Raw genomic sequence first — 25,886 nt, forward strand, 5'->3', positions numbered from 1 at the left:
AACATAATCATATTTTATAATGTATTAAAATCTTAGTCATTTCGCTGTTGCTTCCTCCTCCTCCTCTCTCATGAATACCTTGACAAATCTTTTATAAATTTCAAACATTAACCTACCTTAATTTATCTGACTTATCAAGTCAAAATACTATAAAAACTTAAATTATCATGACAAAGAAAATTAATGTTGCATTGTTTTTTATGGTTTATCACAAAATTGCAGTTAAACCGAATTGCTAAAACTTTGAACTTATTATACTTGAGGTCCCGAAACAGATCTCTGCCGCTTTATAAAAATTATGACTGTACAGACCAAAAAAAAAAAAAAGAAGACTATATTTTAAATATTCAGAATATTAGTAATCGTAAAAGTGGCTATTAGTGCACTTGCCCATTATTTCTCGGACTGGTCCAATAAATACATGAAAATTCGAAAGAGACCCCCAAATTTTGCGAAGTCATGTCTTCACTTCTCTACACTCGCAGTCGCTTCTCTGCTGCTCTTAGAGTATTCACTCTGCGCAGATTTTCTTCCACAGTCACTTGTAGTAAAACTCCTTAAACTCCCACTTTTCTCCTTCTCTTTAAAATATTTATGCTTTTTTTTATATTTTAATTTTTAATTCTTTTTATGCAGATGCTTCAGAGGAAGAGAAAGTCACTGATGCAACTGAACAAAATTCAAGATTCATTCACCCCTCTTCAGTTATTCATCCAAGTGCTATTTTGGGTGATGTAAAGTTACATTCTTTTGTATCTTTATGCCTTTCTGTTCATGAAAATCTCAAGTCTTTAGCATTTTTTTATGTCAAGAGCAGCATTTATTTTTTGCCTAATTAGTTAATCAATGGATTTATTCTTCAATTTCAAACTAGTTGGATTGGTTCTATGCTAGGTGGACTGGAGCATTCCGAGAGTCACTGTGACTTTGGGATTGCAGGCGCATCGATGTTGAGGAGGTCGTTGGAGTTATGCGTAAGATGAGTAGGGGCAGAGCGACCGGGCCAGATGAAATTCGGATTGAATTTTGGAAGTGTGTGGGCATAGCAGGCTTGGAGTGGCTGACTGGGCTGTTTAATATTATTTTTAGGACGAAGAGGATGTCGGAAGAGTGGAGGTGGAGTACGGTGGTTCTGTTGTATAAGAACAAAGGTTATATCCAGAGTTGTAACAATTATATGGGTATCAAATTACTGAGTCATACCATAAAAGTTTGGGAGAGGGTGGTTGAAGCGAGGGTCAGGAGGACAGTTTCTATATCCGACAACCAGTTCGGGTTCATGCCGGGTCGTTCTACTACGGAAGCTATACACCTTTTTAGGAGGTTGGTGGAACGGTACAGGGAGAGGAAGAAGGATCTGCACATGGTGTTTATTGATTTAGAGAAAGCGTACAACAAGGTTCCTAGAGAAGTTCTCTGGAGATGCTTAGAGGCAAAAAGCGTGCCGGCTGCCTACATTTGGGCAATTAAGGACATGTATGATGGGGCTAAGACTCGGGTTAGGACGGTAGGAGGCGACTCTGAGCAGTTTCCAGTTGTTATGGGGCTACACCAAGGTTCTGCGCTCAGCCTGTTCTTATGTGCGCTGGTGATGGACGCGTTAACACACCATATTCAAGGGGAGGTGCCATGATGTATGTTATTCGCCGATGACATAGTTCTGATTGATGAGTCGCGAACCAGTGTTAACGAGAGGTTTGAGGTCTGGAGACAGGCCCTTGAGTCTAAGGGTTTCAAGCTGAGCAAGACGAAGACGGAATACCTGGACTGTAAGTTCAACACTGAATCGAGGTAAGTGGGCGTGGAAGTGAGGCTTGAATCACAGGTCTGGAGACAGGTCCCTGAGTCTAAAGGTTTCAAGCTGAGCAAGACGAAGACGGAATACCTGGACTATAAGTTCAGCACTGAATCGAGGTAAGTGGGCGTGGAAGTGAGGCTTGAATCACAGGTCATACCAAGTAGTGACAATTTCAAGTACCTTGGGTCGGTTTTTCAGAGGGGAAAGGAGATTGACGAGGATGTCACACACCATATTGGGGTGGGGTAGATGGAGTGAAGGTTAGCATCTGGAGTCTTGTGTGATAAGAGAGTGCCACTGATACTCAAAGGTAAGTTTTACAAAGCGCTAGTTAGACCGGCCATGATGCATGGGGTTGAGTGCTGGCATGTTAAGAACTCACATATCCAAAAGATGAAAGTAGCAGAAATAAGTATGTTGAGGTGGATGTGCGGTCACACTATGATGGATAAGATTAGGAATGAAGATATTCAGGAGAAGGTGGGCGTGGCTCCCATTGATGACAAGATGCGGGAAGCGAGACTCAGATGGTTCGGACACGTACAAAGGAGAAGCCCAGATGCTCCGGTAAGGAGGTGTGAACGGCTGGCTTTGGAGGGTACGAGAAGAGGTAGAGGACGGCCTAAGAAGTATTGGGGAGAGGTAGTCAGGCAGGACATGACGAGGCTTCATATTTCCGAGGACATGACTCTTGATAGGAAGTTGTGAAGGTCGAGTATTAGGGTTGTAGGTTAGGTGGTAGTTGAGTCTTTCTTACTTCGTACCTTTGTGAGGCTAGTCTTGTAGGGTTTTTGTCGATGTTATCTAGTGGCAATGTTGTGTCTTACTACTCTTTTGTTTACTATAGTGCCGGGTCTATGTACTGTCTATCGCGTTTGTTTTGCATCTACTTTCTCATTTCGATGATGTTATTTTTCCTATGGTTTCTATTGGTGATACTGATATTGTCTCTTTTCGTCTTTTTGAGCCGAGAGTCTTTCGGAAACAACCTCTCTACTCTCTCGGGATATGGGTAAGGTCTGCGTACACACTACCCTCCCCATACCCCACTAGTGGGATTTCACTGTGTCGTTGTTATTGTTGTTGGATTGGCCATATGAGTTCTCTGTAACTCATTTAAAAGAATTTAAGTTATATACACTGTCAGCGTAAAATTACTATTAGTTACTTTTAACATGTGAGAGCAAGTTACTTACCATTTTTAATAGATTACCAATTAATGCTTGTCAAGAGATTTACCTATAATGACCTAATAAGTGACTTGATTGTGTAAATAATTTTTGCACCGTCAAAGATTTATCACATGCTAACTTTTGCACATAGTGGAGTGTTTTTTTTTTTTTTTTGCTTTTATAATTTTTTTTTTTTTTTGGGTTTTGCTTCATTAGTATAATGCAGAAAATTAGAGTGTTTGATTAGGGTTGGAACCTCTGGTTATAAACTTACAATGCGGTCTTGTCAAGTTAATTTGAGAATGTGAGGATAAAGTTTCAAACTTTTAGCTGCATAGGGAATAATAGGTCATGGTCGTCAACATTCGATGCCATTGCTCTGGTGATACGTGCCCTATTTTATAGCTTTTTTAATTACAGCTTAGCTAGTGAAGATTTGAGATGAGGAAAGTTGAAGATCTTTTTTCCAAGGAAACTTTATCGTATGCACTCTAATATTTGAATAGGTGTTGTACTTCTCTTAAAATGTTGTATAGTCGAGGGACTTCATATCTTTTCCTCTTGGAATTAGTGGACTTAGCTAAATTTAGAAGAAAGTGGAGGTAAACTATCCATATTGGTAATTCCAACTAGTTCGGATTAAGGCTTACTCGTTATTGCGCTTACAGTAGGTTAAATGTTTGCTAAGAGTCCTCGTATTCTGGTAAAAACTATATCTCAGTATAGGGACTAGTGTGAGATTAGAGAATTCTAACTTTAGAGAACCCCAAATTTGCCATACAAGACACATAATTTATTTTTTGGGCTGAAATATGCGCGAAATATAACAAAATGACTGTCGATGATTTCATATAGCCAATCCCGCCTAGTTGGGATTGACACATAGTTGATCTATTGGTTGATTGATCAATTAGGATCTGTGGTTCATTTTAGCTTTATCCAATTTTGTTGGAGATGTTTATCAGCATTTCACAAATAGTTAAAGGTACTTTCTCTGCATGTAGGGTGTTTCAATTGGTCCCTTCTGTACCATCGGGCCTTTCGCAAAGTTGGGGAACGCTTGTCAGCTGTATCCTGGAAGCCACATTTTCGGAAATACTGAACTGGGAGATAATTGTATTCTTATGACGTGAGTTAATTTTGTTTAGATTTACTTCCTTTCTGTCTCCAGTATCGTTTAGGGTGCATATTTTTAGCAGTGGTGCTGTAATTGGAGATGCTCTTCCTGGTCATACAGTCATCGGGAGAAACAATATTTTTGGGCATCATGCTGTAATTGGTGTCAAGTGTCAAGACATGAAATATAAGGTCGGTATCCTGAAGTTAAACTCGTTACTGAAAAAAGTTCAAATTATATGAGAAATATCTTAATTCCTTCACAGTTAAATTTATCCAATATTATACTAGATCATCTTATGACGCATTGAGTTATTTGGTTTGGCTTATGAGCTCAGAGTGGTTTCTATCAATTTGATGATCCATTTCCACATCATGATCACTCTCTTTCCTGCCCTCAAATTTAAGTAGTCGGTGCTTATTTGAGAATGCATATAATCATTATCTTGTTTGTAATTTTCATCATTTCAGTTTGGGAATGAGTGTTTTCTCGAGATTGGTGACAACAATGATATCAGGGAGCATGTATCCATCCATCGATCTTCAAGTCCAAGTGATAAAACCGTACGAAACTAGCTCGTTACTATTTTTGCACTGGAGAAATTATAATTCTCAGTACATATTTATCTTTAATGAGCTTATATAAACAGGTTATTGGTGATAACAATCATATTATGGGCTCATGCCATATAGCTCATGACTGCAAAGTGGGCGACAACAATATTTTGGCAAACAGTACACTTCTCGCAGGCCATGTTCTGGTGGAGGTCATTGAATCTCCTCTTTAGTCATTTTGCAAAGCATGACGTATTCTGGAAAATTTGATCCAACTGTTGGATGATGGTTTAAATTCTTAACATGCAGGACTATGCTCACACTGCAGGAGGTATTGTAGTTCATCAATTTTGCCATATTGGTTCTTTTTCTTTCATTGGAGGTGGTTCAGTGGTAAGATTCTATTCTAATTCAAATTGTTAGCTGTTTTTTTGTGTAATTTACTCCAGTAAAAGGAGAATACTGTTTTTCGAAAGTTAAAGGCTTCCGCTCATGATAAACTAAGAAAACAGTAGTTTCATAGTTTGAATGTTCTTCCTGAATGCAAACATGGTTCAAGTTAGCAAAGCATCTATAACAGCTAGATTCTTACGTTTCTTTATAACTTGCACCACATGATAGCTTAGCTTCTAACATCTTAGTTTGAGTGGAAGATCTTCAAATAGTTTCTTCTGCACTGCTAAATTTAAAGCACAGATATTCAAAGTGCAGCACGCTAACTGCGATATTTTAGATCACAGTGTGTTTCCTGTTGGGATCTCAATCTTTTTGTTCTCCAGGTTTCTCAAGACGTTCCAAAGTACACGATGGTGTCGGGGGAAAGAGCTGAGCTTCGTGGGTTGAATCTTGAAGGCCTAAGACGCCGTGGATTCTCTGCTACAGAGGTTCGTTTCATTTTAAAACATTCTATCAAATAGATGTAGGAATTTAAATTTTGATAAGTGGAAAACCATATATGTGTGATATGGATCGCTCTCGAGGTTTTAAACTGGTCTTGTATCTTCATTGCACTGGTCATTTTGATTTTGCAAGTGGAATCATGAGCCAGTTCCTGCTAAAATACTGGTTTGTAATTAACTCTTTTGCCTACTGTAATCATAGTGTCTCAGCGGCTAAAATCCGAAATCCTTTTCCCTAACCTTTGCTATGACTTGTTTTCAACTTGGTAGTGTTTTAATCAATAAGAAAAAGCTGCTTCTGTTCTGTGCTGTTCATTTGGAGAAAAGACATGCTGCTGCATATATTGAACATGTGCTAAGTAAGAATGTTCCCAATGAGGAAGAAATTCTTTGAAATATTTAAATACTGATCCTAAAGGTTGACATATGTGACATATTGCATAATCTGGTAAGTTGAAACGTTTCTCATTGTCTTCTTAAGGTTTTTTAAATTTTTTCTTAAGCAACACATTTGGGGTTTAATTAGAACTTTTAACCTTTTCAAAATTGGATGCGCATATACTGTTTTTATGGAAGTTACAATGTCAGATGTTGTTTAAGAGATTTACACGTTTTACCATTTCAATTTATTTTACTTTCTGCAATATTCTTAATCTTTAAAAGCGTATCTCATTCCCCACAAATTAGAGGATGTTAAGTCTTGACATCCTCTAATTAATTTAACAATTTGTTCTTGTTTTCATTTTTGAAAAAACAAATTGTTAAATTAATTAGAGGATGTTAAGACTTAAGTATTGTACGTAGGATCTTTCTATCAAAACGTCTTACTTATGGAAGCCACTCCACAGCCAACACCAAATAAACCGTTTTGGAAAATTTGTTGAGATGGAGATTAAGATATAACAGCTTATGTGAGATTTTTTCTTAAGTTTTGAAATAAAGAATACGTTACAAAGCCTTCACTGATTTGTGTCTCAGTTATCTTTTTCCCTGTATATCAAAAACGGTTTCAAAGAGATTAATGTGGTCCGATAAGATGAAATCTGTAGATCATTTTGCCCCCAAGGATTTGCTTCAGTTGTAAAGATGAAACATGTGATGTGTGGATTTGGCGCACGTCAAGTGTACAAACTTTGTCACAAACAAAGCCTGGTATTTAAGTTGGGAGGTGGGAAGAGGGGTTCCCGGAGTTGTGAACCTGTGCGCCAACACAAGATGAGCAAGCAGCCCACATGAGATTTCTCCGATATGAAAAAAAAAAAGAATTGTAGATCTTTTTCCTTTTCCATTACAAGCTATTGAAAGATTGGTCTGCTATCAATTTCAATATGTTAAATTGCTCTAATTTTATCCTTAACTTTTATATTCCTGATTTTAATTTAATATTTTCTTGGCAAGTATCCAGATTAAGAGCATGAGAGCAGCTTATAGAGAGATATTTATGCCTACTGATACGAGTTCTGGGAATATTGAAGATCGACTTGCTCAAGTGGTATTGAGTTGCTTTGAATTTTTTGATTGATCTTTTCTGATAAGGAAACAAATAAGTACTATTTGATTGATAGTATCCCTCTTCTAAAAATGATGTAAAAAGGCAACGTATTTTCAGGAGCAACACAAAGAGCTGAGTCTACTTCCAGCTGTCTGTTGCATGGTACAGTCAATACGTGATTCTTTTGCTGAACATCGCCGTGGAATTTGCAAATTTAGAAGTCGGAGTGGATCTTAGCTCCTTTTCTTCGTAAGTTTGCTGTTTATTTTACTTTTCGTATGCTGTCCTAAACATATATTATACTATCTGCTTGTTATTTCCTGTACTTTGAGTTGCATCAACTGAAACTTGGTTGCCTGATTTTTCAACCATTTTAAAGTTTTCTTAACCAATCTCTATACTTAGTTGCATTGTTTCCTGGATTTCTACTTTTGGCCACATTAATCATTTTCATGGTGGTGCTTGTAATTTTGCCATCTGATGTAAACTGGCAATAGAAATACTTCACAGCTATTTCTTGCTTAAGTTTCAACATTGACTTCAAGTCCTGAATTCATTCTAATGGAGAAGCATTTTATGTGCATACACAGTATCCTTATGAAGGAACGGAATAGCATCCTTTTCTACTTACAATAACATTCGCGACCGAGTAAATCTTTTCTGTATTTAGAATTAGTGACCACTATGTAGTGTGTATGTGTTGATTGCAAAACATTTACTGAATACCTGGTTTACAGTACTTGACATTTACACATCTCATCTGAACTCACTGGGTGCTTGCAAAATTCAATACTTTTTGCACTTGCAGTATTTTCTTGTGCTTTTTTAATGAACTAACTGAATAAAGTTAGTAACGTGAAAGGCTTCCGATTCGTAGTGGCTATACCTCGTAATACAATTAATATCTACCTTGCATGACAGGTGAAAGCAAGCATTTGATATTTAGTGCTGCTATAATTAGTTGAGGAATTAAGAATATACGTTATTTTACAGATTCTTTCTGAGCTTATAAATATGGATAAAAAACCATTTTTTTTCTTCTACTTTTCAGCAAGAATACTGAGTTTCACCTCTATCATGGTCCTTGATCTCGTAATACGCCAAACTGTAAACAGGCAAAGAAATGCTGCTCGTCTTAAGAAAGTTTTTATAAGGTGAACAATCCTGTACAAGGACCATAATCATTATTTAAGCTCATTATGGAGGACTAATGAACTGAGAAGAAATCCGTCTGAATGGGCTAAATGAAGCTTATCATATCACAGTTTGCATATCTCAAAGTTGCATCTTCCAGATTCTTTTCGTTGAGTGTAGCAGTTCATTGAGCTATTCTGCACCTCCGGTAAAAACTTTAGTCCCTTGCTCTCTGTTGCGATGATATTGACCACAGTAGCTGCTTTGGATTCCAACCACAATACCGCTTCTTTATCACCTTGTAATGATATACATCAACGTTTGCAACCAAGTTCCCGCTTTCATACTAGTTTTCAACCAATTCCGATCTCTGTTACTCTGTATCTTTAGTTCTTTGCTTGGTCTCGTTTGATGGAAGACAGTCATTAGTGTGGATGAACAATCTTTTTCGATAGCCACCAACTATACTTCAATACTGCTTGGATTTACTATTCGAATTAATCCGAAATCTGGCATAAGCATTTCTGATCTCCCAGATACTTAGAATGTGACTGATTTTTATTTCTTGGAAAGTTAACTATCCTTTGGACAATCAGGTCTACTTTGTGATTGCACTTTTTAAAGGGCCTGTTTACTGCCTATATCAGAGTGGACTTGACTACTAGAGGATGTCGATTCCTCAAAAATGAGTGCTAAAACTCTTATAGAGGTTTATATGAAGGTTTGCGTGTGATTAGTTCAAGTGGCAAGGTTGAGGGATTTACGACTTAGGTCAACATGTTTGAGCCTTGTACGATTTGAACTTAGCTTGGTATTTATAGATGGGGGGTTCTTGATACTGTCAGTGTATATAACTTATTTTTTTTAAAAAATATAACTGTTTTTGCGCAAATCAAAAGATTGAAGTTGAAAGTCCCATTTCCTATGACTTGTGAAAGATGTTCGATTATATGGGATCTTATAGTGTCATTGCAGATGTGGAGAAGAAACAGTGTTTAGCTAGTTCATCCAAGGATGAAAAGATAGAACACAACTCTTATATTATCTTGCATTTTCTTTGGTTTCAGTATTCGGTACTTGCATTGGACTCTATATTATATTGCAGTAGTAGCCCCAACAACTTGTGGCATGCCAGAGATATAAAACTCAAAACATTATACTATGCCAAGATAAAAGTCAGGAGGAAAAGTTAGGAAGAGATATTTTGTTTATCTTTGTTCTTGAAATTAAGATTCTTTTTTGGGATAACAATTCCAAATCATGAGGGGTTGCAAGTACAATGATGATAAACAAATATGTGGATATTTTCTATATGGATAGAGACAATCCCCTTTAAAAACTAAGATTTTTTTGTCATAGATTTTTTACTAGCAAAGTAATAATAATACATATTCAGTAAGAGTTTCTTCCCATTTGCAATGAATTTCAGCCTTTGGCAATTTGGTCATAACTTCTTGTAGGAATGTCTAAATGACGAACGGTTTGAAGCGTTAGAAACTAGATTCAAAGATCTTTCATTTGATAGGTAAAAGAGCAATGTATGATGTTTTAGGCATACGCCACAGGTTTGAATGATATCGTAGATAAAAGTTTGGTATTAAGCAGGGAAAGAGGGACGAATCTATTATCCATCGAATTTTGAACCGTGACCTGTTGGTTCTTGAATCCAGAAATTAGATTTAAAATTTGAAGTTTATGGTTTCTTATAGTGACTTCAGTTCGGTTCACAGTTAAATATTTATGAATTCCCGTGAATTCTTAGGTTACACTTTTGATCCGCCACTGCCTCCCCCTCCCCCTTCCCCACCCCCACAACGAAAAAAAAAGGTCTTCAATTGCGTCGTATTCCGAAAAACTCTTACTAGATCAACATCAATATTCTCTTTTTCACTATTATCCTACTAAGGCCTTCCTGTCAAATTGATCAATATATCTACCCCTTTCATCTATTAGCGACTGACATTGTCCTTTTTGAGCTATTCTCAAATCTGGGGTACTAATTGCCTAGTGCATGCATAACTAATTAAATTGGTTAATTAAAGTGCATAAAAGTTGGCTTGGACGCTATCGTTATAAAAAAATTGATGTATCTGATCTTATTTTACATACTTACAATATTCTACTAAAAATATATCTATCCAAAAACCTATTATATAATTTTGTGCACAAGATGACCAATAATGGGTATGTATTTATTAAAAGATGCTAACGAAGATGACTTTGTTGACCATTTCTTTTCAATAATAGAGAGTTGAGATAATAGAGAGAATAAATAATCAAAGGAGGTATCAAAGGTTACCTTTTGAATTTTAATTACTGTTCAATGACTATCAAAGATTGCGGTGAAATTGGTAAGTACCTATCTATTTTTTATCAGAGATCTTAGATTGGAGATCTGAAATTAGAATCGTCTTTGATAAGGAATGTTCTACTGCCAAAATGAGTCCAAATTAATCGAACCCCAAAACAGATACAAACCATTATGCCTGGGTGGACAACCAAAAGAAATTGTTCTACATGCGTAAACACATGCGTACATCCCGAAGGTCTTTGACTAATTTAACTATACAAAAAGTTATAATAGATGAATCTTGAAAGGTAATACTCAAATGGGCACGTACTAATTAAGGGCAAAACCATAGGTTTAACTGAACCTCGTTATTTACCGGTTGGAATATATGTCGACTTTTGAAAACAAGAACGTATATATCGGTGGCGGTTCCATAAAATTAATGGCCTAAAGCCAACTTTTAATAAGAGGTCTTATAATTTTTTTTATTAGTGCATATAAAAAAAACATTTAGTGTTGCCATTTTTTTCATAATTATTATTTATAGTTGTAACGATCCGGCCGATTGTTTTGAGTATTATAGCCCCGTTCCCCCATTTATTTTTTATCTGTGTTTGTTGTTGTTATATGACTTGCTAGGGTGGTTGGTTTGGTTCCAAGGATGTTTCGGAATGAATTGAGACACTTTGTCCCAAGGTTGGAAGCCTAAGTTGAAAGAGTTGACAAGATGTTGACTTATATGTAAATGACTCTAGAATGGAGTTTTGATGGTTCTGATAGCCCCGTATGGTAATTTTGGACTTAGGAGTGTGTCTGGATGCTGATTTGGAGTCCGTAGGTGATTTTGGCTTGAATTGGCAAAAGTTGAAAAAATTAAAGGTTGGAGAGTTGAGAAGTTTAACCGAGAGTTGACTTTATGTTACCTGGCTCAGATTTTGGTTCCGGAAGTTGAAATAGGTCTGTTGTGTCATTTATGACTTGTGTGCAAAATTTGAGGTTAATCGGAGTTGGTTTGGTATGTTGCATTATTAGTTTTGGAAGTTAGAAGTTCGTAAGTTAAGTAAGCTTGAATCGGTGTGCGACTCATAGTTTTAGTATTGTTTGATGTGATTTGAGGCTACGAGCAAGTTCGTATGATGTTTTAGGACTTGTTGGTATGTTTGATTGAGGTCCTGAGGGCCTCGGGTGGATTTCAGATGGTTAACAGATTAAAATTTGACTTAGAAGAGTTGCTGAAGTTGCTGATGCCTGTGCTTCTGGTTTCCTCTTATGCGATCGCGAGGAGAGGGACGCGATCGTGGAGGGTAAGGTTTCGTAGGTGGCAATTTGTTCTATGCGATCGTGTGGTTAAGGCTGCGACCGCGAAGCTTTAAGGGAGTTATGTTATGCGATCGCGTGGGAGAAGACACGTTCGCGAAGAAGGAAGGAGGGGTGGCATGAAGCTACACGTTTGTTTATCACGATCGCGTGGAGTTGGATCCCTAGGCATCGCGTTCGCGCGTAGAGTTATGCGTTCGCGAAGGGTTAAGTTGGAAGCTTGTAAGTTTGTGCTTCGCGATCGCGAAGGGGAGCATCTGGGCACAATATAAGATTTCAAAAAATGTGGGTTATATTATTATTTCTCATCTGAACATTGGGAGTTTGGATTGGGGCGATTCTTGGAGGGATTTTCAAGGAATTAATTGGGGTAAGTGATTCTAACTCGGATTTGGTTAATATACATGCATCTATCAACGTTTTTACCATTTAATTAGTGTTTTGGGTTGGAAAAATTGGAAATAAATTGTAGAAACTTCATAAACTATAATTTGAGGATTTGAAGGCCGGGTTAGATTGGAATTTAGTAATTTTGGTATAGTTGGACTCGTTATTGAATGGGTGTTTGAATTTTATTAATTTTATTGGATTCCGAGACGTGGGCCCGAGGTTGACTTTTTGAGTTGACTTTTTGACTATTGTTAAAGAACTCAGCTTTATCATATGGAATTGATTCCTATAGCTTGTGTTGATCGTATTGAGTTGTTTGTGACTAGATTCGAGTCGTTCAGAGACCGATTCTAGTGGCAAGGGCTTGTTGGAGTAGAGATTTGTGTGGTTTGAGATAAGTAACACTTCTAAACTTGGTTCTGAGGGTATGAATCGCCGAAATACATGTTATGTGGTTGGTGTCGAGGTGACGCACATGCTAGGTGATGGGAATGTGGGCGTGCACTATAGTAATTGTGACTTGGTTGATTCCGTAGAACTGTGTAGTCATCTAATCTTGTTATTATTCATGTATTCTCCATGTGTTAGAGAAATTAAGATGTGATTCATATTAGAGATCATGCTTAGGCTATATGCTGGTACTGTTGGGACCCACATAGGTCGTTCTTTCGTTGTTGAGTTGTTTGCTTAAATTGTAGTTATGCATTAGTCGAATTCATCATTTGCATATCATATCTTAGTTTCTGTTATCATTTATTGTTGCATCATGTATCATTGTTGGGCTAATTGGCATGAGTGTTATGAGCCCGAGAGACTGGAGAGATTGATGATTGAGTGAGGTTGAGGGCCTGATTGTGAGTGATATTGATGGGATCAGGCTGCACGCCGCATCAAGTTTTATGGATTCATGATGAGATCGGGCTTCCCGCCGCAACAAGTTTTATTGACTCATGATGGGATCGGGCTACACGCCGCAGCAGGTATTATTGATTCATGATGGGATCGGGCTGCGCATCGAAGCAGGTTTTTATTAGCGCTTGGCAGGATCCGCCCCTTCGGAGTCTGACATATCAGCAGTGAGCGCAGATACTGTACAGTGCTGAGTGACTGAGTGTGAGTTGAGATAGTCAGATTGAGTACTCTGAAAGTGTGAGTACGTGAGGTTACCATTGTGATGCATCACATGAGACATGCACATTTGACATATAGATATAGAGAGTTAACATTCCTCGTATCAGTCATACTTGGCATATTTTATCCGTTTTGAACTTAAAGTCTTAAACTGTTAAACTTAAAAATATGTCTATATTTTTGTACTGTTATAACCTGGATTTGAATTGTAGTTGTCTCAGCTCGTCACTGCTTTCAGCCCAAGGTTAGTCCTACTACTTATTGAGTACATTGGGTCGGTTGTACTCATACTACACTTTGCAATTCGTGTGCAGATCCAGGTACTTCTGGACACATCGGTTGCTAGCTGTGGCGCTTCATATGCTTGGAGACTATTGAGGTAGCTGCCTTGGCGTCCGCAAACCTCGGCTCTCCTTCTTTTCAGTTAGTTTACACTGTTCTATCCTTCTACACGGTTGTTTTTAGCAATTAGATATATTGAGTCGCAGTATTTTCCTATCAGTTATTTATGAGATTTTTACTATTAAGCTTATTTCATTGTGTGTTCAATCCAAAGATGCGTGGTTATTTGTGATTACCGGCTTGCCTAGTATTGCGATAGGCGCCATCACGATATGTGAGATTTTGGATTGTGGCAATAGTATAATATTCTTAAATGATAAAGCCTTTAACTTCACATAGTAATAATATTATTTATATTAGTAAGAAGTAACTTAAATAAATAAGATATTAGACATGTATTTTCAATATGTTATCTTTGATATTGTTGTAAAGAAAATATTTACTAATGTGAAGATTTAAATAATTTAATTCAAAGTTCTAAAATATTTTTAGTATTAAAAAGTAGACAATCTTTCTTTCTTTCTTTTGTCCAAATTTTTTGTACTTTTTTTTGTTACAAACTTTAATATTGTCTAACTTGAAATAAAAGCATAAAATTCATTAGTGAAAATTTTTGGGGACCTAAATAAAAGCTTTTCTAGTCTCCTACTTGAGCCACCTGTCCACCCTTGACATTTTCAATCAAATTTTATACAGTCTCAATTAAGATAAGATAACAATCAGTGAATTTGTTATTTAGTTACCAAATGTGAATTAAGTTGGTTAAACAATACGTCCATGGGGCAGTGATCTATAAATAATTGTTGATCATTAATCAGGACGGCTCAACGGAATTGGTGGCTTAAAACTAAAATATATTAAAAGACCCTAAAATTTCTTTCATAAAATTCTTATAATATTGAGACAAAAAAACCTACATGACTTTAATCTAGTGGTGAGAGAGCAACGTATAATGTGTGTGTTAGGAGCACATCATATGCTATTGAACTCTATCATATATAAAAAAATAGCATTAAGTAAAAATGGTAAAAGGGTTGAGTATATTGTGTTTTGAACCTTAAGACATTTGTCTTGAGAATTTTTTAGCTAAAAAAGATGAGACACAAAAGAACTTACTTTCTGATGTGTGGACCAATCAAATGTGACAAAAGAAATAGCTAATTTAAAGAATATGAGTTGAAATCAGAAAATAAAATAGTGAAAAATATGAAAAAAGACTATACATAAATAAAGACAAATAAAATTGATGAGAAGATAAATATATTATTTATTTAGTGAGAGAAAATTTTTATCCTATTGACTCATTCAATCCTACCTTTACCATTTTTTTTAAAAAAAATTAAAATTTAAACTATTTTATCAATAATTGTATATATATATATATATATATATATATAGTAGTACTTTATATTTTTGGGGCCTAATACAAGAGTTTCACTTACCTTACCCTAAAGCCGCCTTAGGTATATACATAATACGGCAAAGGGCCAAATATACCCCTGTACTTTCGAAAATAGTCTAAGAATACCCCTTGTTATACTATTGAGTTATCTATACCCCTCCCATCATACTTTGAAACAAAAATATTCTTATTTTGGATGGAGTGCCACGTGGCAGTACCAGATGAAAACGACCCATTTCTTTTTTTTTTTGACCCGATCCGTTTTAAAAAAACCCACACCCGACCCAATTTTCACCCAAGGCTAAATTTAGCATCTTTTAATCTAAAGCAATTTTTTTTGTAAAAACTAAAAAAAAAATTATTTTACAAAATATTTTCGTTTTTTTAAAACTAATGCACCTGTAGTCCACTTCTTTAGGAATTTTTTTCCTAGTTTTTACAAAAAAAAATAAATTGTTTTATCAGTTTTTTTAAAGCATATATTTTGTAAAAACTGTTTTTTTTTTTTTGTAAAAACTGAAAAAAAGAATTTGCAAAATATATATTTTTCAGTTATTTCAGTTTTTTAAAACATTTGTTTTGTAAAAACTGAAGAAATCTTTTTTTGCAAAATATTTTCAATTTTTTAAACTAATGCATATGTAGTCCATTGCTTTAGGAGATTTTTGTTTTTTCAGTTTTTACAAAAAAATGCTTTAAAAAAACTGAAAAAACTTAAAAATATATATTTTGCAAATTCCTTTTTTTTTCCCAGTGTTTACAAAAAAAGATTTTTCAGTTTTTACAAAATATATGCTTTAAAAAAACTGAAAAACTGATTTTGTTTTTTTTGTAAAAACTGAAAAAAAGATTTTCCTAAAGTAGTGGACTACAGGTGCATTCGTTTTAAAAAAACGAAAATATTTTGTAAAATATTTTTTTTTTCCAGTTTTTACAAAAACAAATACTTTAAAAAAAATTAAAAAATATTTTTTAAAGCATTTGTTTTTCTTTTCAGTTTTTACAAAAAAATTGCTTTAGATTAAAAGATGCTAAATTTAGCCTTGGGTGAAAATTAGGTCGGGTGGTGAGTTTTTTAAAACGGATCGGGTAAAAAAAAGAAATGGGTCGTTTTCATCTGGTGTTGCCACGCGACACTCCATCCAAAATAAGGGTATTTTTGTTCCAAAGTATAACGGGATAAGTATATATAACCCAATAGTATAACGAAAGGTATTCTTAAATCATTTTCGAATATACAGGGGTATATTTGGCCCTTTACCGTACATAATAAGATATGAACACTATATTTTAAACTCACTGGCTCTATATTATTGTAACGTTTTGTGAGATAAATCTTTATCATTTCCTATAATAATGCCATCTTGCTTTATTTTGTCGTTTGTAGAGATACCAAAAGTTGTTGCTTTCTACTATAAGAACCCAAGTTGGATAATATATCCAACCAAAAAACATTAATGTCCATCCAATCATCTTTCTATTTTCATAAACCCTACCTTGTACTACAACACATCATCATATAAACCAACTAACTAAATAGTTGTTGATATACAACTCTCTTCCCTCCCCCCCTTTCAACAACCAAAAGAAGAAAGAACCCCCCCTCCCAAATGTGGATTTTGAGTCTTTGGTGTTGATATTAGTACTAAAAACACGCGTTTTTCCGAGGGACAACTGGCGCGAGCCGTTTTGTTTGTTGAAAATGGGAAGAAAATGTTCACATTGTGGTAACATTGGTCACAATTCAAGAACTTGTAGCACATTGAAATGTGCTAGTAATGGTAGTTTTATTGGTGGATTAAAGCTTTTTGGAGTGCAACTTGACATCTCTAATAATGCTTCATCTTCTTCTTCTTCTATTGATCACTTGAAGAAAAGTTTTAGTTTGGATTGTTTGACTCCTCCATCTGTTAATGAAAGCTGTGAAAAGAGTACTTCAATTAATAATGGTTATCTCTCTGATGGCCTTGTAGTTCGTGTTGAGGAAAGAAAGAAAGGTATGTAATAATTTTTTCATACTTATTGTCAACACATTAATTTCTAATTTGTTACTCCCTCCGTTTCAAATTATCCATCGTGATTTTTAACAATGGTAATATCAAATTATTTGTCATTTTAGAAATTCAAGACAAAATTAATTATTTTTTTCCCATTTACCCTTGATAGTTATTGTTCATGAAGATGGAGATAGTACATAAATAGAATAAATATCCAATGTAAATAGATTATATCTTAAGACACAAATAAGGGTAAAATAGTTCAAAATCACTTGTAATGAATAATTTCTTAAGAGACGTATAAAAAAGAAACACGACAGATAATTTAAGATTGAGGGAGTAATGTAGAATAATTTTATCTACCTTTGGTTCAAAGTTAAGGTCTTATCCAATATATTTTGATTTTGTTTTGGGAGAATCATCAGCTTGACTAGTATTTCTTCCTATTTGCGTGGTGTCACAAAAACATGTATCTTTTATCCTGGTTGTCAATCTATCACGACCATCCTCTTTTATATTTGGATCGATAATGTGAGCAAGTTCACGTTGAGTTGAGATCTATTTATAACTTAAATGGAACGACATGACAGTGATAATTCATTTAGGAATAATGTGATTATTGATACTTATTTATATTGGATAAACAGGAGTTCCATGGACAGAGGAGGAACACAGAAAATTCTTAATTGGACTAGAAAAGCAAGGAAAAGGAGATTGGAGAGGAATTTCAAGAAACTTTGTGACTACAAGGACTCCAACTCAAGTTGCAAGTCATGCTCAAAAGTATTTCCTAAGACAATCAAGTCTCAACAAAAAGAAACGACGTTCCAGCCTATTTGACATGGTAAATATTTTTGCATTAATGACACCAACTATTTTTATCCATAATTTCACATTTCCTTATAAGTAGATCTTTTGACGTATTATTTATAGGATTTAACCTATGTTACTTGGATCTTATAAAAATCAACGTCATACTTGTGTATGATATTTTCAAGAAATACTGTATTTGAAGCACCTAACATAAGTGCAATGCTATTTTTGGAGGATCCGAGCAATATAAAATTTAATTTATATACACTAATTTTCTTACAAAATCAGTGCATTTTAACTCGTCACAGTTGTTAGTTACTATTTTTACGAGTTTAGTAAAAAATGTTAACATAGAGACTTACTTGTAATTGACTTATAGGTGACATGATCATGTAAATAATTTTTTTACACCATAGTGAGAGATGAGTTTATAGAGACTTTTGCATAATATCGGCATGGAATGAGTGTAAATGAAGTAATGTGATCAGTGAGAGTTCATTTAGCCGACCACAAATTTTTTTCGGATTGAGACGTAATTATTATTTGTCAGTACAAGAATTAACTCTTATTTGTAAACATAATAGGCAAGGAGCAACAACAAGATGCATGTTGATGCCATAACCATGAAGTTCAAGCATGCAGATAATTTTGCTGATTGTCATGACACAACAATCTTAACAAACAAAGATTGTCAAGAAATTAGAGCATCATTATTAGACTTAAATTCATTTGGAGAAGATATGTCAATTGCCAAAGATAATCAAAGGAGTGAAAATCCTCAACAACCTGAAGAGATTTATTCAGTACCAATTAAGAAAGTGCCAAATAAGTCAATTTCTTCACTTGGAGCTCTTGATTTGGAGCTAAGTCTCTCAGCTCCAAGAAATATTGGACCAATTACAGTTACCTAACTTGTACTCCTAATTATTTCTCCTCTATTTAAAAGTAAATTTAATTATTAAGTGATTATAGCACAATGGATGTATTCTCACCCTTTTTTTTCCTAGGTAGATAATGAATGAATTTTCAGGATCATGCTATTACTAATATAGGTTACACCTCTATTCTCCATCTCTAACTTCAATTATTTTTGCTAATTTTCAAGAACAAAGCAATTTGAAGATTTGATACAATCACTCTACGTACATTTGACCTTTAAATATATTTATAACTAAAAATTATTAAGAAATAGAAAAATACAAAAGAGTAAAGAGAGACCAATACCTCTAAAATTCAAAGTTGAGAAAAGAGGGAATATCCTCAATTCCTTTTACATTTTGGACATATTAAATTTGTAATAATGAAATTCCACTAGACAATTGTGACAAATTAATCTTCCTTTCTACAATAAAAGAGTGTTGTCAATTCAACCAATTTATTGCTAATTGGGGTAAAGGATCAAAGAAGTGCATTTTGGCTGGTCTTTTTAAAGGGAAGCATATCCTCTTTTCTGTTTCATTATCCCTTTTATCTCTGATAACAAAAACAATTTTTTCAAGTAATTCAAACATAATTAGATTTCTTTCTTCTTCTTATTCTTCAAGCTTTTTATTTTGTTTGTTTATTCCTTCAAACATGCAGGGAAGTTTTAATTTCCTATATAATAACTTCTTTTCCTAAACTTTTCATGCTTCACCTGATTAATCGTGTTGTATTTATACTGATACATCCCTCTATTCCATTTTATATAATAGCGCTTTTTCTTTTATAGTTCGTTAAAAAAATGACACTTTTTTAATAATTAATATTTTTTTAACTTTATACTATTTTATTTTACTCTTAATGGTATTCTCCTATAGATATAAAAACGTCATGAAATATTTAAGATCATAAGTAACAAGGTTACTTATGATAAGTGTATTTTTTTTCTTTAACATCATGCTTAATCAAATAATACCAAATAAAATAAAATTAATGACTATGGATAGGAAGATGTGAACGTTGAGAATTAGGGTAGATAGGTAGTTGAGTTTTGTCTTTATTTGTTAAAGTAGCTTTGGTACACCACTTAGTGTCTTTCGTATATTTTTATTTTTCAGACTTTTTTTATTACTTGTTGCCTTCACTTCGGTTTTAATTGCATTAACTATTGTTAGTTGTGTGTTTTCTCTTGATTTTTTTGATTGGATTGCTTGTCATTGGTCCTTCCCTTTATCTTTTATGAGCCGAAAATCTATCGAAAACAACCTATCTGTCTTTTTAAAGGTAGGGGAAATGTCTGCATACATATTAATTACACCATACTCTACTTGTGAGAATACACTAGGTTTGTTGTTGCCGTTTATGTTGTTGTAATGGCCTATAAACATTTTGAAGCTTTATAGGAAGGAGATATTGTAGGTTAAAACAGCATCTCTTACTTTTCAAGTATGCTATTATATGATATCTACAAATAAGATATACTTGGATTTTATGGGGTCAACTTTTACCTACAGAAAGGGTCCATCATCACCTTTACTCCAGATATAAATAGGATAAAGCAAGTGGAAAAAACCAAAAAACCACATTCCTGAAACGTGTATAAATTGGAAACAATGAATAATTGTACCATATCTGCCTACAAAATACAGACAAAATAATTTGACATTACTTGACAAAGGCCAATGGACCACTATAATAATAATTTTACAAAATTATGAATCCTGAATCTTATTTTCAAGACTTGTTTGGACTTAAGTATTAACTGGTAGAAATAATATATGACCCAGATTCAAAGACTTGTCGGTTGTTCAACCTAGCTCATTGCTTGTAATTTGTTCTTGCTTTCTCCCTCTCTCTACACTTATTTTTCCTTTGCTTCTTAGAAATGAGTTTAAATTAAATTATATGTATGTGTAAAAAATATTAATCTAATCAAATCACTCTGGAACTAGCTTACAGGGTGCGAGTTCGATTAAACTCGTTGCTTTTGCGTAAACTTTGTATTTATACTTAGAAATTCATTAAATATGTATAAATAATTACGAATCAAGTAACTAAGACAGCTATGAGTTTTGTGACAAAATTAAAACTCATAAATTTCAAATTGTAGCGCCTCTAAGATCATTTAGAAAGTGATTGCACCTAATTCCATTTAATAAGCATTGATTAGTATCATATAATAAAAGATCGTTGCACTAATAACGTAATTGTTTTATACTGCATAAAACTTAATTAAATGCTAGCTTTATTATAATAACTTCACCAGAAACACTAATCAATCGGAGTACAAGTTTTTTCTTGGTTTCTAGTATCTAGTTCGAGCAGAATTAATCAGTAAAATCCTTGAACCATATAAAACACACACCACTTTATATTTTTGGCATTTTCTTGGGGGGTGGGGGAGGGGGGGCATATTTTAGCATTTGCATTAAATCTTGTGTCTGTTTAAATACCTGTCATTTGTCAGGTCGTTCCTTCACTTTTTAGAGATTGTGACTTTGGAACCAACAAGAATCACTGTGTTAAATACCTATTACTATCAATGAGTTGTCAAGAAATACATTTTTTTCTAGCGATATTCGCATTAAGATTCGATTAAATTTGAGTTCGTGCCGAAAAGTTCCACAGTAAAAATAAAATACTTCCTAACGAAGGTAATTCTATATCTAAAACTTGAATTCGAGATCTCTTATTAAACATAAATGAATACTTGTCGTTCCAACACAATCATTATTAGGTTTGGAAAGTACAATTTGGTCCTTCTCGTCACCTTGTCATTAATAATGATATAGTATATGTAAAGTTTAGACGGCTAAAGAAAGAAAATACGATCGAATAGGAAATAGTGATAACACCTTCAAGATATCTAAATTTACATATATACATATGTTTCCTGCAGAGGATAGAAAGCTTTCCTCTTTCCCTTAGCTACCTCCAATAACACATTTGTGATGTCATTGATTTAAAGTTTAGGGCAGATAAGATATATACATATACTGTTTACAGAAATATTTGCATGCATGTGAATATATATTCTTTCTTAAATCATACTCAATACCATGCACGGCACGGCTGATTTAGGGGGCGGAAGGGGGTTCGCTCTTATCACGACCCAAATTTCACTATGGATCATGATGACGCCTAACACCGCCGTCAGACAAGCCAACATTGATTTATCAATTTATTTACTCATTTTAGTATTTTTGAAATCGTGAGTTTTCCTTAATTTAACAGTATATCATAGAATTTACAAAACGAATAAAAATATTAACAGGAACCACAATAATGATTAACCCGAAGAAAACCTCCAAAATCCGATATCACAAGTACATGAGTATCAACTAGGAAATATGATAAAATACAACATATGTCTGGAATACAAATTAGACAGGAGAATGTAAATAACTTTGATGGAGACTCTGTATGCTACGGATTCGTAACATAGAATGCAGCTAACCGTAAGTCCCCGCAATAGCCGTGCCTCTACGCCCAAAAGATCACTAGACATATATATACCTGCACAAAATGTGCATCAAGTGTAGTATGAGTACGTAAATCAACGCGTACCCAGTAAGTATCAAGTCTAACCTCGAAGAAGTAGTGACGAGAGGTCGACATCGACACTTACTAAAGGTCCAATAGAGCAATATAATAAAAGCGTGAGCAGATATGAAGCATACGGAAGTAATGTGGTAAATCTATAAGTTACATAGTCTTCCAAATATTTCCTTTAAAGCATGAATTTCTAAATTTTGCATTCTACCATAACAACTCAGGAAAAAAAAATGTCAAGTGTCATTATCAAATAAATAAGGAATACCATAAAAATGCCGGGCATTAGTGGAAAGATTGGCTCATGAATATTCGGGCTACTAATGATATAACGCACGATTCTGCCGAGGTCGTTCGGCCCGATCCAGAATAATGTGTACATTGTCAAGGTCAAGCGGCACGAACCATAGATGCATCTATACTGCCGAGGCGTCCGTCCCGCTCCACAAGAAAGGAAGACATTTTATGAACCTACGAAATGAGAAGCTATCACAAGGATAACACGTAAGGATGTACAATTTCTATTAACGGACGAGTAATTCGCACAAAAATTCAAGTACGTGAAATTTCGGTCTTTTACTATCTCCTCTAACAATTTCCAATATGGTTAAGGTACTTCAATTAACAAAGGATGCAAACATTACAACTAACTCATGATTTGGGTCCTAAACTACCCGGACACAAGCATAATTAGTAGCTACGCACGGACTCTCGTGACCTAATGCGTACGTAGCCCCCCACAATTAGTAGCAGATAATAATTTAAATCACCTATGGGGTAAATTCCCTCTTACAAGGTTAGATAAGAGACTTACCTTACTCCGAAATTCCATAGCAAGCTCCAACGCCACTCTAACACCTTGAACTGATGCTTGTCGATCCAAAACTATGCAAACAATGTGCAAATCAATCAATATGTGTTTTAATACCCATATATAACTAATCAATTTAAATAGTTTCCAACTCCGCTCGAAACATTAGCAGTGGGGCCCACGCCTCGAAACCTGACGAAACTCGACGAAACTCATAAAATCCGATAACCCATCCAACTACGAGTTCAACCATACTAATTTTATTCAAATCCGACTCCGAATCGGTATTCAAAACTCGAAAATTCGTTTTATGAAATTATAGAAATTTTCTTCGATTTCTCTTGAAGATTCAATAATCATACACCAAAAATGAAGATTAATTCATGAAATATAATTACAAGGGAGTCAAGAACACTTACCCCAAGTTGTGTGGTGAAATTCCTCTCAAAAGTCACCCAAACCGAGCTCCAAAATTCGAAAAATGGGTGAAAATATCGAACCCTCAAACTTAAAGGATTCTGCCCAGTCATTTCCGCTTCTGCGGACACAAGAGCCGCTTCTGCGACGTCACTTCTACGACACGAGCTCCGCTTATGCGGAATCGAGTAGCCATTCGACCCCTCGCACCTACGGATCTCCATCCATTTCTGCACAACCGCAGGTGTGAAGCCAAACGTGCTTCTGCGCCCAAGGCCCTTGCTTTTGTGGGGCCACAGATGCGCCCCAATTTCCGCTTCTGCGATCCTCCCCAGACAAGCCTACTTGCACTTCTGCGATCAACTGTCCGCATTTGCGATCTCGCCTCCGCGCCCATTCTTCCACATATGCAAAAAAACCAGAACCAGCATACCTACAACAATGCAACATGAAACGAAAAATTATCTGAATCTCGTCCGAAACTCACCCGGGACTCAAATCACACATAACAACATCAAAATTTTAAATTGCATCTCGAATCGAACTTATAAATTTTTCAAACTTTCAAATTCTATATCTTGTGTCGAAACATATCAAATCAAGTCCGATTGACCTCAAATTTTGCACGCAAGTCATAATTGACATTACAGACCTACTCCCACTTCTGGAATTGGAATCCGACCCCGATGTCAAAAAGTTCACTCTCGGTCAAACTTCCCAAAAATTATCCAATTAATAACTTTTGCCAATTGACGCCGAAACGACCTACGGACTTCCAAATTAACGTCCGGATACTCTCCCAAGGCCAAAATCACCATACGGAACTATTCCCAGGCTCGGAATCCCAAACGGACATCGATAACATCAAAATCTACTTCAACCCAAACTTAAAAAATTATTAAACCTTCAAAATGCCAACCCTCCGTAATAAGTGCCGAAATACTCCCGGTCCACCCTATACTCGACTTGAACATACACCAAGTACGAAATCATCATATGAACCTATTGGAACCTTCAAATCCCGATTCCGAGGTCGCTTGCTCAAAAGTCACACCTTAGTCAATTCTTCCAACTTAAAGTTTCCAAATTTAGAATTTTCTTCCCAAATCAACTCTGAACCTCCCGAAATTCAATTTCGACCACACATACAAGTCATAATACCTGAAGTGAAATTACTCAAGGTCTCAAACTGCCGAACGACGCGCTAGAGCTCAAAACGACCGGTCGGGTCGTTACAACCCTTCGTCGAAAAATTACACTGTAGATATAAGGCAAAATTTATTTTATACTTCTATATATTATAGTTTAAATTTTTTTGACACAACCCAAAAGCATAGCTCAATAATAAAGGGGGTACAAAATTTTTGTAAGGTCAATCGTTCAATTTCCACTGGTCACCGTCTCTTTTAATTTTTTAACCTTTTTTTGAATTCCCTTAACAAAAATCCTACCGCCATGCACATTATAAATCTATCTATTCTAACCCGATGTTGTTTTCGTAGTGTCATATTCAAAAATAGAGAAGGACTAAAATGCTTCTTTTGTTGCTAAAATGTTAAATATTTTGAAAAAAATTAAGTTTGTTAAAATGATTAATATTTGGGAAGGAGTAAGTATCATGTTTCTATTGCAAGGAGAGTGATATTCCCACTATTGTTTCTTTGGATTTTTGTCAATCACTGTTCATTATCCAATAAATTTCGTCTTCAAACTCCATAATGTAACCATGTTCCTATTGTTTTCGAATTTCTTGATTATTCTCTTTCTTTGTGCACTAACACCACAACTTGCCCCTTTTTATTTAAATTATATTGTTTGGATCAGCTTGAGTGTACAAAAAAAAAATGACAGAACTGATTTTTATATTAGTTAATGAAAGAACCCAATATAAAAATAATAATACATGTTGGGTCTCTTAGCGAGTACTTACTTTATCTAAACCCTCTACCAACAAATGCGCAAATTGCACTGATCATTGTGCGGAATACCCTCTAGCCCAGTCAAGTGTTGCATATGGTCGTTCGTCAAATGCCACAGTTTCATCATTTGGACAGATGCACGACTAATTCATAGGTGTATTTGCTATCTCTCACTAGCACGTACAAATATCAGATAACTTTCTCTCACTGTTATCTCTCACTACTTAAATAACACGACTTGCCCTATAGCTGTTGTCCATCGTTTCCTCTATTAAGCTATAAAATCAAGGATTATGTCAATGAAAAAAAGTAAATTCCTTAGGAATATGGTATAATACATCATTCTGAGAAATAGATCTAGTAGCATGCTACGGACAAAACAAATTATTTTTTTCACTGGCTTTTCTTCTATCTTCAT

General features: G+C 34.9%; 2 protein-coding genes across 7 annotated transcripts; both read left to right on the plus strand.

The window, feature by feature from the left end:
* The first annotated feature begins 401 nt into the window (after positions 1-401).
* Positions 402-9,474, plus strand: LOC104087442 (probable acyl-[acyl-carrier-protein]--UDP-N-acetylglucosamine O-acyltransferase, mitochondrial). Of its 6 annotated transcripts, none has more exons than XM_070177104.1 (11): positions 402-547; positions 637-729; positions 3,975-4,099; positions 4,170-4,278; positions 4,558-4,650; positions 4,737-4,853; positions 4,951-5,034; positions 5,421-5,525; positions 6,946-7,032; positions 7,150-7,281; positions 9,234-9,474. In XM_070177104.1, the coding sequence occupies exons 1-10, from the start codon at positions 422-424 to the stop codon at positions 7,267-7,269; spliced, it is 1,059 nt and encodes a 352-aa protein (XP_070033205.1). In that variant the 5' UTR covers positions 402-421; the 3' UTR covers positions 7,270-7,281; positions 9,234-9,474. The 6 variants fall into 6 exon arrangements, with proteins under 6 accessions (XP_070033205.1, XP_070033204.1, XP_070033206.1 ...); XM_070177103.1 differs by lacking the exon at positions 9,234-9,474 and adding an exon at positions 8,084-8,758; XM_070177105.1 differs by lacking the exon at positions 9,234-9,474 and adding an exon at positions 8,084-8,758 and having other exon boundaries at positions 402-544.
* A 7,132-nt stretch (positions 9,475-16,606) lies between these two features.
* LOC104087441 (transcription factor MYBS3) lies at positions 16,607-18,912 on the plus strand. Its single transcript, XM_009591901.4, has 3 exons — positions 16,607-17,035; positions 17,683-17,879; positions 18,433-18,912. The coding sequence occupies exons 1-3, from the start codon at positions 16,741-16,743 to the stop codon at positions 18,757-18,759; spliced, it is 819 nt and encodes a 272-aa protein (XP_009590196.1). The 5' UTR covers positions 16,607-16,740; the 3' UTR covers positions 18,760-18,912.
* Positions 18,913-25,886: the final 6,974 nt, after the last annotated feature.

The sequence above is a fragment of the Nicotiana tomentosiformis genome, chromosome 6 (assembly GCF_000390325.3).
Source record: "Nicotiana tomentosiformis chromosome 6, ASM39032v3, whole genome shotgun sequence".
Taxonomy (NCBI): Eukaryota; Viridiplantae; Streptophyta; class Magnoliopsida; order Solanales; family Solanaceae; genus Nicotiana; species Nicotiana tomentosiformis.

Bases quoted from the DNA above. Each gene is read 5' to 3' on its own strand.
- LOC104087441 (XM_009591901.4), top strand. From the start codon at position 16,741: ATGGGAAGAAAATGTTCACATTGTGGTAACATTGGTCACAATTCAAGA. The intron at 17,036-17,682 runs GTATGTAATAAT...TTGGATAAACAG, and splicing joins TGTTGAGGAAAGAAAGAAAG to GAGTTCCATGGACAGAGGAG. The intron at 17,880-18,432 runs GTAAATATTTTT...TAAACATAATAG, and splicing joins GTTCCAGCCTATTTGACATG to GCAAGGAGCAACAACAAGAT.
- LOC104087442 (XM_070177104.1), top strand. From the start codon at position 422: ATGAAAATTCGAAAGAGACCCCCAAATTTTGCGAAGTCATGTCTTCAC. The intron at 548-636 runs GTAAAACTCCTT...CTTTTTATGCAG, and splicing joins TTCTTCCACAGTCACTTGTA to ATGCTTCAGAGGAAGAGAAA. The intron at 7,033-7,149 runs GTATTGAGTTGC...ACGTATTTTCAG, and splicing joins AAGATCGACTTGCTCAAGTG to GAGCAACACAAAGAGCTGAG.